At 43.8% G+C, this 18,523-nt stretch overlaps 1 protein-coding gene across 1 annotated transcript in view; it reads left to right on the top strand.

Moving 5' to 3' along the window:
* The window catches only part of LOC123520887 (myosin-IIIb-like), a 193,699-nt gene that overhangs the window by 24,281 nt on the left and 150,895 nt on the right, over nucleotides 1-18,523 (top strand). The window contains exon 3 of the mRNA XM_045297950.1: nucleotides 3,234-3,327. Within this exon, the coding sequence (XP_045153885.1) occupies nucleotides 3,234-3,327 (94 nt within the window). The remainder of the gene's footprint in view (nucleotides 1-3,233; nucleotides 3,328-18,523) is intronic.

The raw sequence follows: 18,523 nt of genomic DNA, 5'->3' as shown, positions 1-18,523 counted from the left end.
TGCCAATTTACTAGAAGAAAGTATTCTTGTGTTGAGGGAGTACTTGAGTGGAGGGCATGGGCTCTTAAGATGCCAGTCACTACTCACCCAAGTAGAATGTAGAAGTTTGTTTTTGTTAACTCTGTTGTACCAACAGATCTTGATGTTCTTGCATTGCTAGTTTGTGATCTCCTCTAGGCTGCTCTTAAACTGCTATTGCTAGTATTTATACTGAGGATCTCCAAATAGGGGCAGACAGGAGCTCACAACCTCAGCTCTTTATAGTACTAATTGAGCTTTGAGCAGCAGTACCTCATGGTGCTGATAAATTGGACCAGAGAACAAGAATAGAATTTATGTTTACACATTTTCCTTCCTAGTGAGGGAAGTATTTGTGTCCTCTTTTTATTATTCGTGATTTGTATGTTGTTTATCACAATATTATAAATGTGCTGTTCAGTGTTTTCAGATCTTCAAGGAAGGAGAAAGCCTGTCAAACTCTTTAACTGATGATGATTCGTGACCCAGAGAAGGCAGGGAGTGGAGAAAATCAACTAATGGATTTCCAAAGGGCTACATCTATTTTTCTTCTCTTTTTTTTCCCTCCTCAATATTGTTGTTTCACTGTTTGGTCATAATGTTTTTTTGTGGTGTAATAATAATAACGTAGTAATGTTCCACTTTAAATGTTTTTCTCTATCATTTTGGTGTTTATATAGCAATTATAACAACAGTCACAGATGGTTTTATCCAATACTGAGAGCTCAAAGAATTATATTCCTCTTGCACAAGAAATATTTATATCTAAGAAACCAAGCTAATAATTCAGAATCAGAGCATGCTTTTCCCAGAACAGATAAAGAAACTATTGGTTTTCTAAATTTCTTTATTTCTTTTTCTCCATTCCATCTCTGCCACATTTTTTGTATCATCATAACATCAAACATTCATTTAAATTTTATGTGTATTGCAATACCGCTTGGCCCAGCCCGGTGAGATTTTGAATTTGACCTGTGGTGTAGGGGTTGTTACCAATCTTTAATGCTCCCTTGCAGCCTGACCAACATATAATCACCACCAACAGCGACTATCTATAAACTTGGTAATTTTGACATAATGTGCAATACACACAAAATGTGTTTTATCTGGGATGACACCCTTTTTTTTGCAAATCCTACTCACATTGTGAAACTCCTTTCCTTGACTTTCTGTCCTGATTTAGCTGGTGGCCCAGCTGGAGCTGGAATTTGATCTACTAACCATCGTATCCACCAGTTATTGTCAAGTCAGGCCCAACTGATAGAGAGCCAAGGAGAGGATTGAGCTCCTACGGGTTGTCAAGTCCTCTTGGAAGCAGATTGTCAGGCCTTTATTTCAAGGCACCTCTGAGTGGGTTCAAGTTACCAAGATAATGGTTAGAAGTTGAGTGCTTGGCCCCTCAGAGAGGGATACGTACCCTTTAATATAGTGCTACCCAATGTTAACCCAAGCCGGCGGCCAATGGTATCTGGCACACTCTGGAGCTCCCAATCTCTGCCATTTGTATACCTATTGCTAAAGAGAAGTGGCTTATTTTTCTTTAATCTTGAGTTAATTTATCCAATTTATTGACTGAAACCCAGCAGAGTGATACACAAATCAGGTTGTTTTGTTTTTAAAGCTTTTTATTGTGATTTAGAGGATTTACAGAGCAAATAATTAGTTTTACAGTCAATAATTTATATACATTTTGTTTCAACTCATTCATTTTAATCCCTTCAATGTAGTATCACGTAGCCCACTTCCTCCCAGCTTTTCCTATCTCTATTCATCCTTCTATCCTAACCCCCTGTTCTTGGATACATGTTGTCTTTTAAACAAATCTTAAATAGTTGATTATTCTCACATGGGAGGTGAACTCAATTCCAGACCAGAAGGATGACTAAGGGCCCCCCCAGTCTCTATCTGACCAACAAGCCCTGTCTCTTGTGATTTTGAATTCTGATCCACATTTCCCCCTACTCTATCTAGGACCTTCTCATGTGATCCCTTTCCAAGCAACTGGTAGCAGTAGTTGGGTACCATCTAGGTCTTCCAGTCTCAGAGTTATAGAGACTGAGGTGGATGTGCTACATTAGTCCATTGGACTAATTGATCGCATGTCTTTCTATTGTCATCACTTTTCTTTCCTTTGGGCAGGAGGAGACCACTAGATCAGTAGTTGCAGCTTAGATGACTGATCACAAGCTTTTAATATTCCAGTCCTTCCTCATCCAAATAGAACTTGAACTTGGTATTCTCCAAGACTATGACTCCCCAGGCCCAGCAATGTGCCCCCTCAAGGTGTTTGCTTCTGTCTAAGAAGGTTTCATTCACGAGTTTATTTGCAGCATGGATCTGTTTGTCAGCCCTCTAGCTATTCGTGGATATACTCCCACTCCCAGCACAGGTCCATTTTGATGATATGTCCTAGAGAAAAGCTGAAGAAAGGCAGGGGATGGCATGAGGGCAGAGAGAGACGGAGAGAGATGGGGGAGAGATGCTGTTGAGGGCATAGACTCTAACACTCTCTACTTCTGAGTTTATCCTTCAGTCTTGGTTACCTGTGTAGTTCTACCTTAAATGCCACCGATTAGGGACTTTAAAGAACAGAAATGTATCTTTTCACAGTTCTGGAGGTTATAAGATGAACCCACCGTGTTGCCTTGAATGAAGGTATTTCTTTATCTCTTTCAGCTTTCTGGGTTTATAGATCCATCAGCCTTCATCTTCTCATGACACCTTCTCTGTGTTTATTTTCTCTTTTTGTAGGAGATCATTCAGAAAGTATGAGGGTTAGGACCCACCTTATTCTGGTAGAACCTTATTAACATAGCAAAGGAAAAAACCCCTATTCCCAAACTCACAGGGGCAGTTCTACTCTGTCCTATGGGGTTGCTATAAATCAACTCAATGGCGGTGAATGAACTTCCATGAGCATTAATTGTGGATCCAAATAAAATAAGTCCTTTAAAGCAGCCATGGTGGCATAGTGATTACGCAACATCCACAGTTCAAAACCACCAGTCCTCTGGAAGGAGAAAGGCGGGGCCGAAAGGGCTCACCAGCTCAGAAACCCCTAGGGGCAGTTCTGCCCTGCCCTACAGCATCACTGTGAGTTGGCATCACCTCCATGGCAGTGAGCTGAGTCGAGTTTGAGGATTAGAAGTTCCACATATCTTTTTAGAGGGCACCATCCATAACAGACCTCTAACGACGTGCTTGTTTTCTCTCAGTTCCTAGAGACTCTGTCGATCATCAAAGCAGTCCGCAAGTGGAATCCAGCAATGGCAAGGCAGACACTTCAAACAACTCTTCGAAGGAAAATCGGTGAGTCTTATCCATTTGAGTCCCAATGGTTGGTGAAATAAGTGTTTCCATCCCTGTGTTATTTTGGTGAGTTGGAGAGAGTGGAGACAAAAAGTGTTCCCAGGAAGATTCTCCCACATCAAAGGCTGCAATTCTGGGTGCTCTTCTCCAAACCAAGCCTGCTGCCTTTAAGCTGATTCCAACCCCCAAAAACACTGTATCGGTTGTCCAAGGGTCTCCATCATGATAGGAGCAGAGTGGCTCCTCTTTCTCCCTCAGAACAGCTGGAGGATTTGAACCAACAGACCGCACCCCCAGAACACTTTAAGCAACCAAAACAGAATCCTGCTCATTGAATTCTCTTCATTTGGGTTCATTAGGTTAAAGCAATGGTTCTTAGGCATGGGGGATGGGAGGAGGATTGTTTGCAATGTCTGGACATACTTTTGGTTATTACAGCTTTGATTGGGAATGTTTTTTGCTATTGGCATTTACTGGGAAGGGGGTCTAAGAATATGGTTACATAGCCTTCCACAACCAAGAATTGTCCAATCCAAAATGCCAAGAAACACTAACATTGAGACCTTTGATTTAAGCTAAAGAAATCCCATTTCCATTGATTCTAAAGGCAAGTGCATTAACCATTGCTCTGCCAGGACTCCTTAGCTAAAGATCACAAGTTTCAGCTAAATACAGGTATGTATCCTTTAACATCTATGTTACATTCTGTTGTGAAACAGAACTTTATGTGAGGTGGACGTTGTGCGAACACCTGTTAATAAATCTCTCACGGGAGACGATTTCAGTCATCCTGTCTGCTGCTGCTGGAACGGCTGGCAGTCCTCCAAGGAGGGGTGGCAGCCGCCTTGGCTGACTGCGAGATCAGCAGTTCGAAGCCAGCAGTTACTGTGAGCCTGAATTTTCCAAATTATACTAAGGGTCTAACCCATTACTGTTAGTCAATTCTGACTCATAATGACCCTATAGGACAGAGCAGAACTACCCCTGTGGGTTTCTGAGACTGTAACTCTTTATGGGAGTAGAAAGCCTTATCTTTCTCTCGCAAAACTACTGGTGGTTTCTAACTGCTGACCTTGTGGTTAGAAGCCCAATGTGTAACCCACTATGCCATCGGTGCTCTTTATATGGTGACTGTATATTATGTTTTTAAAAAAAACAAACTCGCTATCATCAAGTTGATGTTGACTTGTGGCAATCCTATAGGTCAAGGTAGAACAGCCCCTGAGGGTTTCCAAGACTGTAACTCTTTACGAGAGTAAAAAGCCTCAGCTTTCCCCCACAGAACCACTAGTGTTTTGAACTGCTGACCTTGTGGTTAGCAGCCCAGCATGCACATCTATACCGGGAATAGCAAAGATGTAGAAAAATTGGGACTCTCTTGCATTTGTGGTGGGAATGGAGGAGGGTTCCGCTGCTGTGGAAAGCAGTTTTTCCATTCTTCAAAAGGTTGAACATAGAATTCCCATAGGAGCCAGCACTTATATTCCTGGGTGTATAGCCAAAAGAAGTGAAACTGGTATTCCAACAAACACTCCCACAGAAGTGTTCATAGACTCACTAGGGGAAATGTGGGGGGAAATCCAGCTCTCCAGCAACCAATGCAGATAAACCAAATGTGGTACATCCACGCAGTGGAATGTCTTCACCCATCAAAAGGAATAAGCTGCCGATACAGGAGGGTCATTTAAAAACTAGTGTCCCCAAATCATGGAGCCTTTATTAACTTGAAATGTCCGGGTGTGAAGCTGCTCTTCCTCAGCATGCCTTCCCCCCAGGTGCTCACACTTCTGACAGCTGGCTGTGTTTCCATCTCTCCCATCCTTCTGGGAAGACTTCTGGATGCGCCGATTTACACCGCATAGAAATGGCAGTTCTGCCATCCTCTAGAGACTTAGACCACGCGCCTTTGGAATGTTCTTTGAGTCTGGGAGACAAAAAGAAGCCTGAAGGGGCAAGATCAGGGTGGCTGGAGTAAAATTTGAGCCCCCCATTGCAGCCACTGTGTCAATCCATCTCCTTGAGGAGGGTCCTCTTTTTCACTGGGCAAGCAGAGTGTCTTGTCTAAGGACGGATAAGCATTGGAGACAAAGTTATGCTGTCCTCGCTTCTAAGGATCATTCTGGCGGTCCGTCAGGCAGTCCAGGGTACTCTCAGCGTTCTTTGCTAGCATCAGAATTCAGATGCATCAGTTTTTCTACATTCTTCCTTATTCATCGTACAACTTTTATAAGGTGGTTGACAAGACCGTGATGTGGGTCAGCACGCCTTCCTTAGCCTTCAAAGTGGCCTCCTTGCTCTTCACTTTAAAGAGATGGTGTGCAGCCCCGTTGCCCGGCGCAGTATATCATTTGATTTCTTGACTGTTGTGTCTCTGAGCCTTGACTGTGGATCCAAGCAAGATAAAATCCAGCCTGTGATCCAGTCTCTCCAGTCTGTCAACTGGGCCAGTTGCGAGGCTTTGGGTCTTCATTATTTTTAGTTGTAATCCATAATGGAACCTTTGGGGACAGTTGTACATTGTCCTATAGGGTCGCTATGTGTCCGAATCAACGCCATGGCAGTGGGTTGGGTTTGGGTTTTATGGGATGTGGAGGGAGGTTAGGAGATAACTGCTTACTGTGTATATAGGGTCTCCCTTTGGGGTGATGAAAATGTTCTAGAACTAACTACTGGCAATAGCTACATAACATTAGGAACATGTATTGTATGCTATTAAATTATATACCATAAAACAGGTGAAATGATGAATTTTGCATTATGTGTATTTTACCACAGGAGTCTGCTTATACTTGTACCTTCCAACAAAAGTTCATCTGTGGCTCCTTGGATCTGCCTTTCTCCTCAGACTCTCTCAGGTGGTTGTCCAGTCCTGCCATCTCATTCCCTCACTAAACTCCGCTTTCTGAATCCAGAAATGCTCTCTGTACCCTTACTGTGTCTCTCACACTGGTCTTCAGAAGTTCAGTCCCCGTCACTAGGTCTTCATCGTTGTAACACTTTTCAGCATTTAGTCCCACAGACAGATATACTGCCCTTGAACCACCCCCTCCCATGGGTTCACCCTCACCTCACAGCACCCCCACCTCCCACGGAAATGCAGGCAGTTCCCTAAGACCTGATTCTCTATTACTACTTCTTCTGCTGCTGCTACTTCTGCTTCTACTGCATCTTAAAATATTTCACTGGGGGCTCTTACAGATATTAGCACAGTCCATCGGTCCATTAGATCAGGCGTAGTTGTGCAATTGTTGCCATCATCATTTACAATCCATTTTCTGTTTTCTTGGACTCCTTGATATCAACTTCCTTTTATCCCCTCTCTCCCTTACCCTACCACACCCCTGAACCCTTAATAAATTATATACTATTATTATTGGTTGTTTTTGTTTGTTTGTTTTGCCATAACTTACACCATCCAATGAATCCATTCACCTACAATTCTGATCTTTGTTCCCCTGGAGTGGGGTTATACAGTCATTGTTGCTATCAGTTCTCCCCGCCACCCTCCCTTCCCGTACCCTCAGGAATCATTACTCTCATTATTGTTTCTGTTGGGTTATCTATCTTGGATTTTGTGCATCTGAAGATCTTACCAGTACCAATGTACATACGCAGGTCCAGCAAGATTAGTGAGGTAAAACTAAGGCTGTACTAATGGAAGGAGAAAATTTTAAAGAATTAAAGGATGGTAATGTGCTTCATCATCACTCTACTGCACCCTTCTGTGTATTAACATATATGCATACATAGATAAGTACATCTATCTTTATTTATTTACATGTTTACATATCTCTATATATAATTTTTGCTTCCTTGTTGTTTCCTCTATTTCTTTTTTCTTTCCTCCTACCCCACTATCATCTTCACCCTTTGTTCACCTCTCAGTAATTCCCCTCGGGTACACCTCAATTGAGCAGACATCACCATGGACCCTACACCCTCCTCGTCACTGATTTAAATCCCTTGTTATCCCTGATTTTTTGGTTCACTGCTTTCCTCCCCCATCTCCTCCTCTCCCATGCACCCCCCCAGCTGTCAGTCCCATTACTATCTCCTTGAATGACTCTCTTTTTTCTCCCCCCTCACACCAAGTGATCACATCCATCCTCAGGCATACTCAGGCAGTGATAGGGTTCAAATAATTTAACAGCCAGTTTGATACCCTCATGACCATTTTAAGTATTAAAAAAGATATACTGAGAGGTAGTTTCTTATTTCATACAGTCAGTGCTTAAACAAGAATACAGGAGGTACAGGTTAAAAGAGAGTAAGGAATGTAAATTTGTGATTTCCACACTTGGCAGCTGCCCACCTTGAAGAGAACCTTGATAACAAGAGACATTTTAACAACCGGTTCACCAAACTCAATAACAACAACAAATAGGTATCGTTTTTTGATCCTACATCTCATGTGACCCCACCTCCCATCACTTTCTAAGCATCCTTTCCTGGTCCAAGCCAGCCATTACTTCTTTACACCCTCCATTCTCTCCTCTTTCCAGATTGGCTTTCATTGCTGACTTCTAATCAATGTCCTTAACACTGATTTTGACTGTTCAAAGAACTTTAATGGCTTCCCATTTTAGACTGAAACAGGATCATACCCCACGCTTCTCTCTATGTAGCTTTTTGCTTCCATTTCTCCTCCAGGCTCACCTCCAGCACACCTCTATATATATCTTTGGTTAAATGGAATCAGACTTCTAATTGTTCCATCAATGCATTCACCTCTGTTCTCTTTGCCCATTTCTTTCTGCTCAACTCTCGCCTCTTTCATCAAGACATATTTTCCTATCTATTTCCTCCAGGGAGACTTTCCTGATTCTCGTAAATCCTCCCTGAACCATTCTAGCCTGTTTATAATCAAAACAAGCCAAATGCAGTGTCATCCGATGGATTCCAACTCACAGCATCCTCAGGTGTTCCAGAGGAAAACTGCCCATCATATTTCTTGGCTGTAGTCGTTATGGGCCCCAGCATTCCTTTATTTTGCTGCTCTCAGCACGGAGGTGATGTCCCCTCTGATCTTAAGGTGGCTGAGTAGTGCTAAGCCTCACTTCCTCACAAGGCAATGGCCAACTTAGGAAGGAGGAGGTGAATGGAAAGGGAGCTCTCCATAGGTGTTTCTCTTAAATTTTAGGAAAGGGAGTTCTCCCCAGGAACTTGTCTCCATTCCTTAGGGGGAGAACTTTTCTCTGAAGTCCCAAACTCATCTTCTTACTGGCCAGAGTTTGCAGGGATGTTCTCTCTCTGGGATTGCAGTTCCAGTGGTTCTCCAGTGGGAGCTGCAAAGTGAGCGAGGGGCATTTCCTCTTCTGAGTCTTCATGTAGTAGTCACACATTGGGCTTCTAATTGCAAGGTCAGCAGTTTGAAACCACCAGCCGCTCTTCAGGACAAAAACCAGGGTTTTCCACTCTCATAAAGTGTTACAGTCTTGGAAGCTCACAGGGGAGGTTTGACGCTGTCCTACAGGGTCACTTTGAGTTGGAATCGACTCGATGGTAGTGAGAAGGAGGGAGGAGGAACTGGAGTGAGCAGGCAAAAGAGTCAGAGGTTGACTGAGGAGGAAGCAGCCAGAAGGTTGGGCCATAGGATGCTAAAGGGGTAGTGTTGGAAGCAGGTGAAGAAAGAATCACTCGGGAACAGTGAAGAAAGAATCACGGGGAAGAATGAATAAGGAAGATCCAGACACAACAAGAAATACTGCTGCGAGTAGGAACTGCAGGGATGTGTCAGGGCCTCATGTTCAGATTCACCCCACATTCACTGTATGCCCAGTCTTCCTCAAACCTTCTCTTAGTTAATTCTCACACCAACTTTTTGGGACGGCATCAACAACTTGTTGTTGTTGTTGTTAGGGGCTGTAGAGTCAGTTCCAACTCACCGCGACCGTATGCACAGCCAAACCAAACACAGGCGTGCCCAGTCCTGTGCCGCCCTCACAAAGGGTTCTGTTTGAGCCCATTGTAACCACTGTGTTAATCCATGTTGTCGAGGGCCTCCCTCTTGGTGGCTGCCCCTCTGTTTTCCCAACCTTGAGGTCCCTCTCCAGGTCTCCCCTGATAGCATGTCCGAAGTCGGTGAGACAAAGCCCCCCATCCTTGCTTCCCCCTGTGCTTCATCGAGACAGATTTGTTGGTTCTGGTGGCCGGCCATGGCGCTTTCAATATGCTTCGCCAGCATCTCAATTCAAACGCACGGATTCTTCGTCACGCTTCCTTATGCGATGCCCAACTTCCGCATGCATGCGAGGCCACTGAAAATACCACGGCTTGAGTCAGGCCCACCTTAGGTCTCAAAGGAACAGCCTGGCTTTCTTGTGCAGCAGACTTACCCAGTGCAATGAGTCGTTTGATCTCTTGGCTGCTGCGCCCATGGGCCTTGATGGTGGATCCAAGCCAGGGAAATCCTTGACAACTTCCATCTTTTCTCCGTTTATCATGATGTTACCTTTGTGTTACAGATGCATACACCAAACCTGGGAAGGTTAAAGCAGGACAGTGGATTGTTGTCCTGGAGACCAGTGTTGGGCTGGGTGTCTCTAATGTATCTACTCCCTAATCGAATTGCCTTGGTGGTGCAGTGGTTCAGCAGTGAGCTACCAACTAAAGGTTCGTGGTTGGAGCCCACCAACCACTCCATGGGAGAGGAATATATCAGTCTGAGTCTGTAAAGATTTTCAGCCTTGGAAACCCAATGGGGCAGCTCTATTCTTTCCTATAGGATCGTTATGAGATGGCATCATATGGACCACAACGGGTTTTCTTTTGGGCCCCCTCTAACATCCTATCTGGGAATCACTGTCACACAGAACCTAAATGGCAGGTATGGAGTTTGAATCCAGATGTGTCTCCAATAATAACAGCCACCAACCCTTGGACACTGTGCTATGCTAAGTGTTTTACACACCTTATTATTGCCAATTTTTAAACCGTTTTTGTTAACACTTAATCTACCTATCACACAATTCATTGCCAATACATTTCATAGTCCCTGGTGTTTAGAGATCCATAAGGAGTCCTGGTAGTGTAACGGTGAAGTGCTCAGTTACTACACGAAAGGTTTGCCTTTCGTTCCAACCCACTCTGCCACCCCATGGGAAAAAGACGTGTCCATCTCTATCAACAAAAGTCAATGCCAAGGAAAGTTTTTCATAACGATTGTTCTGCCACATGGAGTTGCCATGAATCAAAAAAACTGACTCAACAGTCCCTAACAGCAACAACCGCAACAACAACAGAGATTACAAGTAACCTGGCAGAGTTGTACAGCCCGTACAGTGACAAAAGTAACAATTTGGTTATAGACCTTCAGACACCAGCGCCAGCACAATAACTGGTACATTCTACTTTGAAGCTAGGTTCAGATCTGGAAATGCTTAGTCAAGGGTTTTTACTACCATATCTACATTGTCTCACTACCTTTCATTGCAGTAACTCAAATCACACCTACGATTAGCTCTTGTAGAGTGGGATCCCAAGTCATGGTGAACCGATAAACAACTGAACAAAACACTGCCTGGTCACATGTCAACCTGGACTATGTGAGCCATAGTGTTTTCATTGGCTTGTTTTTTGGGGTGTGAAACACCAGGCCTTTCTTTCTAGTTCTTCTGAGTCTGGAACATCTGCTGAAACCTGTTCACATAGCAGCACACCAGCATCTACTTATAGTTGCTGGCTGCACATGAAGTATAGAGATTGGAAATCAAGCCCAAGTCTCATACTAGGAAGATGAAAATTCGACCACTTCACCATGGATGTCTCATTAAATCACACTGGTGCCATCGTGGGTTACGCAGTGGCCTGTTAACAATGTCTGTAGTTCAAACTCACCAGCCACTCCAAGACAGAAAAGTGAGGCTTTCTGCTCCCATAGAGGTTTACAGCCCCAGAAACCTAAAGGAGCACCTCTGCTCTGCCCTGTAGGGTCACTGTGCATCACAGTCAACTCAATGGCAGTGAGGGGTTTTCCATTTGTTTTGTTTCTCAGTGAGCAACAGACCCTGATTAGCAGCCACTTGTCTATTGAGATTGGTAGAGAAACTCTCACATATTAGTCTTTGGAGAAAACCTACAGCCTCATGGGAAAGGTGATCCTACCACCCCCTTGGTGCCTGACAGGGAGATGGGGTTCATTTAGCTGGAGATGACACTGCAGGTTGACAGTTCAAGTCTGGAGGTGGGGGGTGGGGTGGCAATGCTTCTCTGCTCCTCACTCCTATGTGAGTGAGGCTGTGACCGTGTACAGTGAAGGACAGAATGGAAATCGTCTTTCGTGTCCTGGCGCTTTGTTCCCACGTTGGTAATCCTCCATTGTAAAGCTGATAAGTACAATAGTGCGGATTATGCCCCTTGATTTAATTTGGCTTGCACATGCCTTTTATTTCACATTTTTTAGCTCAGCTAGCCTGTTGTGTTTAAAAAAAAAAAAGAGAGTGTGTAGGAAGAAGGCTGGAAATTGATAATACTGGTGCAGATGTTTTTCCACGGTAGCTTGTAATGCTCCCCTCCCCCCAGAGATGGGAAAAGGAGCGCATATTTCCCCCGTGTGTCATCCTTGTGGCTCTGGGGCTCGGAGCCAACTGGGCTGACCTCAGAATTGATGAGCCAGAGAAACAGCCTCCCAGTCAGCAGGGCTTAGCCAGGGCCAGATTTCCGTGTGGGCTGTGAAGTACAGATTGCCACGTATCTTGACAAACGCTCTGTGGGGGGGCTCACGGGGAGATGCGTGGCATGCCAAGAAGATGAAAGAAAGTAAACGCTTCTTTCGGTATTGGGAGGGCATTTCCTCTTCTGCTCTTCAGTCCTGTCTGGAGTTTCCCTTCCTTCCCTTCGTCTCTCTCTCTTTCTGGAGGTGACTGCCCTCCAGCAAACAGCCTAAGATATGAACGAGCCCACATCCCACTGCATTGCAGGATGTCGAGTGGTCATCCACTGCAGGGGCAGTGGTCGTAGGTCGTTCTCCTTTACAAAATGCTCCCATGTGCTGGACACTCTATGTATTATCTCACTGAGGTAGACAGAGGATGGGTTTTGATATCAGGTCTGGGTTTGAATCGTATTTCAACTCTGCGTTTGAAGCTTGGTGTAACTACTTACAGTGTATGAGACGGTGGGGCAAGCTTCTTCATTTCTCTGAATTTCAGTGTCCTAAACTTCCAAAAGAGGAGCCCACGTAGCGGAGTGGGTTATGCATTGGTCAGCAGTTGCAAACCACCAGCTGCCCCTCAGGAAGAAGATAAGGCTTTCTACTCCTGTAAAGAGTTTCAGTCTCAGAAACCCACAGGGGCAGCTCAACCTTGACCCACAAGGTCACTATGTGTTGGAATCAACTCAATGGCGACAGGTTTGGTGGTTGGTTGGTTTTTAAAACTGAAAAGGTCAGGGTATGAAAATTAGAGAGACTATCTGTAAGAGAATGAGCAGAGTTCTGGATGCCTAACAAATATTCCATAAAGGGTGATGGTGCGATTGATCTATGTATTGTGATGAATTGTATGAGCCCCAATAAATTGATTAAAAAAAAAAAAAGAAAAAAAAAAAAAAGGGTGATGGTGCGGGGGTGGTGGGTGGTAATGCATCACTGTAGTTGACTGTGATGATGGAAGCGTAAGTGTACAACTCTTCTTGATATGATTGAATTATTGAATTGTATGATATGAGGATGAAGTGCTAATAAAACTTAAAAAATAAAAACAAAAGAATATGCATGGTCAAGACCTCCCTAGCTTAGCTCTAGAGTTGTGGACTGAATTAAACATCAAGGATTCCAACTCTTGAGGAACTTGAATAATACTCACTTTCTGCTTGATTGTGAGGGCATAATTTTATTTTCCCATGCTACTGGCTCTTACCTCAGGGTAATTGTGGAGGTCCCTTTTGATAGCAGGATTCACTCTCATGAGCATGGCCTGGATGCCACAGACCCAGCCTTGAATGATGACTCTCAGAGCTTACTTGATCGTTTGAGCCTACTTAGACTTTCTACATTTGAAAAAAAAAAATAACTGGTCACATTTCTTTTCAAAAGGGCTTTGAAACCTTATCACCAGCTGTGTTAGACAGGGTCCTCTAGAGAAACAAGAAAGACCAGGACACTTATGATTTGATAGATAGATAGATAGATAGATAGATAGATAGATAGATAGATAGATAGATAGATGTTTGATTGATAGATAGATGATAGATACAACATAAGAAATGAACAGCTAATTAGTCTATAGAGCAGTACAAATGGCTCAGTGCAACTCACTTCCGTGAGATAGCTAATATACTGGTGTCCTTCAAGTCATGAGGGCTGCCGGGTGCAAGTCAAGGAAGCAGACAGCTGAGTCCTCTGTAGAACAATTCAGGCAATCCAGCCACAGGCAGCAAACAGCAAGGCAGGTCACCAACAATCAGATAAATGACAGGGCCCAACAGCCCCCAAGTCAAGCGATCTATACACCAGTAGCATGGTGAAGCAGGTCTTGAAGGAACCTCAAATCACAGCGACACAGCCCATGGATTGGGTGCCCCACAGGTAGCGTAGTTTGCAAGTTGAGGCAGAGAACCAGCTAAGGCAGCTGCACACTAGTCCAATCATCAAAGAACAAGAGACAAGAAAGCCGTGGCTCTCCAAGTCATTATCTATCTGCCCTTCAATTAAACTGCTCTTCAATTAATCCCACATGTGTTCATTGGCCAGGTTGGCACACCAGCTGAAAGTCGCCTCAAGGGGGAAAAAAATGTGCTTTGTGTTAGAATTCTCCTGGTGGGTTTGCTTATGGCTATACATAAATATGTATCTGAACAATTTCAACAAATCCTAAATCACCCGTGATCCTTATGCAAAGAACTGGTTTAGAAGAACTGTGTACATCAAGCATGTCAGCAACAAGAGCTTTCTTTATAGGATCAAATGCCAAGGACAAGAGGCCACTTAAAAAATGGTTGGACGAAAAGTGGATGAAGGGAGACGTCGGACAGGGCAAGATATGACAAAATACCCATTTATAAACTATCAAGGGCTCATGAGGGAGGGGGGAACGGGGAGGGAGGGGAAAAATGAGGACCTAATGTCGGGGGTTTAAATGGAGAGAAAATGTTCTGAGAAACGATGTACAAATGTGCTTTACACAATTGATGTGTGTATGGAGTGGGATAACAGTTGTATGAGCCCCTAATAAAATGTTAAAAAAAAAAATGGTTGGAGTTGATGGATGGTTTTCCACTTATCTTTTGGGTTTCCCCTGGCTCTATAGCTCTGCTTATGGGGTTCCTTCTGAACAGAATGCCTTTGCCAGCCTTTTCGCCATTGCTATTTTCCCTCTCACCCCTCGTCTGGCTTTATGCTACCTCCTAGAGGACCTTGAAGGAGAACAGGTGCAGGAGAGGCCATTCCAGGCAGGAGAAGTAGACGGGTCACTGCCTGAGGCAGGACCTGCAGTGGGTATTCTGCGGAGGTCGATACATCCAGCGAGGTTGGAGTGATGGGGGAGTAGGATGAAGACTGGGGATGTTCGGCATCTTTGGATGGAATGTGTTCTGCAGACATTTTATTCAGCCTGGGCAATGTCTTCACGTTTTACATTTGTTTCCATATCTAAAAATAGACATAGTTCATGTAACAATTTAAATTTGTGATACCTCATGAAAAACCGGGGATCTGGTAGCAATCTGCTGGGACTAAGTAGAGGTGGTTGTAGAAATCTATTTGGTGGCCTGCTTAATTCATGCCCCGGCCCTGCCAGCGTCTCGGTTGGATTCCTACTGTTGTCTGCAGGGCAGCGTCTGGAATTCTAGAGCGAAGCAATGTCTAAGGCTACAAACGCTGAAGCCAGACTGCCTCTATGCTAGGCCTAGGTCTATGTCCAGCTAGCTCAATGACCTGAAACATGTTCAATGTGCTTCTAACCGCTGTACAGACCTCCTAGGTCCATTGTGAGGGAAAACTTGAAAAAAGAAAAATTATAGGACGTGTTTAAATGACTACCTCAAAAACCAAACCAAACTCACTCTCCTCAAATTGATGCCAACAGAGTGACTCATAGGACAAGGCAGAATTGCTCCTGTGGGGTTCCAAGATTGTAGTTCTTTATAGGAGTAGAAAGCCTCATCTTTCTCCCATGGAACAGCTGGTAGGTTCAAACTGCTGACCTTGCTGTTATCAGCCCAAGAGGTAATCTGCTACGCCACGAGCACTCCCAGATGAGCACTACCTAGCATGCATTAAGTACACAAGAAATGTTAGCTGCGATCACAACATCCCATATGAGAAAATACCCTTCACTGGGGTTGAAACAATCCCTCACTCATTTCTGTTATTACTCACAGAATCTAAATGTTTTGGCCATCCTCGGCATAAAGTAAAGTTAATGGAATGATTATATGCACCTTGGATTTTATTTGGGTCCAAAGCTGCATTGGGGTATTTTTGTCCTCAAAATATGCTTCCAACTTACCTTGAGGTGGATTGAGTTATTGATATTTGATAAAGTGAGGAGCTGGCTTTCTCAGAACGTCAGCCACGTCAACCAGATAGGTGAAGAGAGGTGCTGTTATCAGCCACGTCAACCAGATAGGTGAAGAGAGGTGCTGTTATCAGCCATGTCAACCAGATAGGTGAAGAGAGGTGCTGTTATCAGCCACGTCAACCAGATAGGTGAAGAGAGGTGCTGTTATCAGCCACGTCAACCAGATAGGTGAAGAGAGGTGCTGTTATCAACCACGTCAACCAGATAGGTGAAGAGAGGTGCTGTTATAAGCCATGTCAATCAGATAGGTGAAGAGACGTGCTGTTATCAGCCACATCAACCAGATAGGTGAAGAGAGGTGCTGTTATCAGCCATGTCAACCAGATAGGTGAAGAGAGGTGCAGTTATCAGCCATGTCAACCAGATAGGTGAAGAGAGGTGCTGTTATCAGCCATGTCAACCAGATAGGTGAAGAGAAGTGCTGTTCACACTGACTTAATTTTTTTTTTTAATCATGGATCTACTTTCCTACCTGAAAAACAAGCTCCAAGTTTGGGGAAATACTTAAGCAAGTAGTTCCTTTAGGAAGCTCAGTTACTGGCAGGTAAGTGGCCCTGGTTAATACCCTAATTTAAGGATCAGTTGCTAGGAATTAACGATGCTGACCATAAGCAGAAATAATGGTGGGATGTGTGAGGGGGCTTCAAAAAGTCCATGCACAAATATTATCAAAAGACAATGGAATTCTTCCATGAACTTTTTGAAGCCCCCTTGTATGTCTACCGTGAGTTACCCCTTCCCATCCCCACATGAGCTCCTTACAGCAAGAAAGCGCTTGTTTGTTTGTTTTTCTGTCCAGACAAAAATGAGAGTTGACAGAAATGATTTGGACAATTTCACATGAGAATAAACTTCTGATTTACATCTATATTTAGGATATATTAAGCTATATTTACATACATATATATATATATGATTTAAGGGAGTTGTTATTTTTCTATCTACTTCCTAAGACAAAGATGGAGAGTCTCCAGAAATTATTTGGACCATTTTACAGAAAAACAAATATCTAGTGTGATCTCTACATTTATATGCAAGGGGAAGTCAAAGGCATGTTGCTCATTGGGTTCCAGTCCATGCCTGCTCTGTGAGGCTGAGTTTTATAGAGAAACAAAAGCAGTGATACTCATATACATACGAGAAATCATTTTATATCAAGCAAGGGACCAGCCCAGTCCAGCTCAAGGGCACAGGTTTGCTGCTAGCCAGAGCCCCCTTCAGGCTCACGCAGCTGCTGGTGGATGAAGCAAGAAGGTGAATGAGGAAGTTGGGAGACCACAAGCCAGTGTGTCTAGAGTCACATGGACCCAAGGTCTGTAAAAGCATGGCAGGGCGTTGACAGCTCCCAGGGAATGCAGGTCACATGGGCAAACAGGAAGAGGTGACAGAGAGAGGGCGAAGTTCTCAGCACTTCTCTTATAAAAGAGCCATGGAATGCCAGGTTATTAGAACAGTGTTCTTGCTTTGAGGGAGTACTTGAGTAGAGGCCCAATGTCCATCTGCTACCTTGATACTTAACATAAATATATGTATCTAGATCTATTTCCCTATCGTTATATATAAATATATTTACATATGTACATGCCTGTATTTAGACCTCTATAAATTCCCCTTGCCTCCTAGTTCTTTCCTCTATTTCCTTTTACTTTCCTCTTGTCCCACTATCATGTTCAGCCTTTATTTGGGTTTCAGTAATTCCTCTCAGTTACATTGACGTCGATCAAGCCCTACCAGACCTCCTACACCCTCCACACCATCGATTTTAGGTCACTTGTGTTCCCTTGTCCCTAGGTTTGTTAATAACCACTTCTTTTCCCCTGCCTACCTCTCTCCCATGTACCCCCAGAATTGTCGGTCCCGTCATTTTCTCCTCCAGATTGTTATCCTGCCTATCTTATCGAGATAGACATGCAGAGACACTAATAAGCATAAAAACAAGGCAGAGCAAAACAAAACAACAAAAGAACCAAACAACAACAATGACAAAAAAAAGGAAAATCCTATAAATGTTCACGGTCTGTTTGTTGACTGTTAGGAGTATTTCTTAGTTGAGTCTGTTGGGCTACCACGCCCTGGCCCCAAAGTCTATTTTTGATATTCCATGATGCTCACGTGCCCAACATAATTGCTAAAGACAAAATGGGTGCATAAGCAAATGTGGTGAAGAAAGCTGAGGGTGCCCGGCTATCGAAAGATACAGCGTCTGGGGTCTTAAAGATAAACAAGAGGCCATCTAGCTTAGAAGCAACAAAGTCCACATGGAAGAGGCACCCTAGTCTGTGTGATCATGAGATATTGATAGGATCAGGGATCAGGCATCAAAGACCCAGAACAAAAAATCATATCAATGTGAATGAGGGGGAGTGCAGAGTGGAGACTCAAAGCCCATCTGTAGACAATTGGACATTTCTTCACAGAAGGGCCACAAGGAATAGATGAGCCAGTCAGGGTGCAGTATAGCACCAATGAAACATACAACATTCCCCTAGTTCTTTTTTTTTTTTAAATAATTCATTTTATTGGGGGCTCGTACAACTCTTATCACAACCAATACATGCATCCATTGTATGTCAAGCACGTTTGTACATTTGTTGCCCTCATCATTCTCAAAACATTTGCTTTCTACTTGAACCCTTGGTATCAGCTCCTCATTTTCCCCTCCCTCCCCACTACCCCCT

Source organism: Echinops telfairi, unplaced genomic scaffold (genome assembly GCF_000313985.2).
Source record: "Echinops telfairi isolate 266 unplaced genomic scaffold, ASM31398v2 ScPeMD7_4;HRSCAF=17, whole genome shotgun sequence".
Lineage (NCBI taxonomy): Eukaryota > Metazoa > Chordata > Mammalia > Afrosoricida > Tenrecidae > Echinops > Echinops telfairi.
This window is presented reverse-complemented; position numbering and strand designations above follow the sequence as displayed.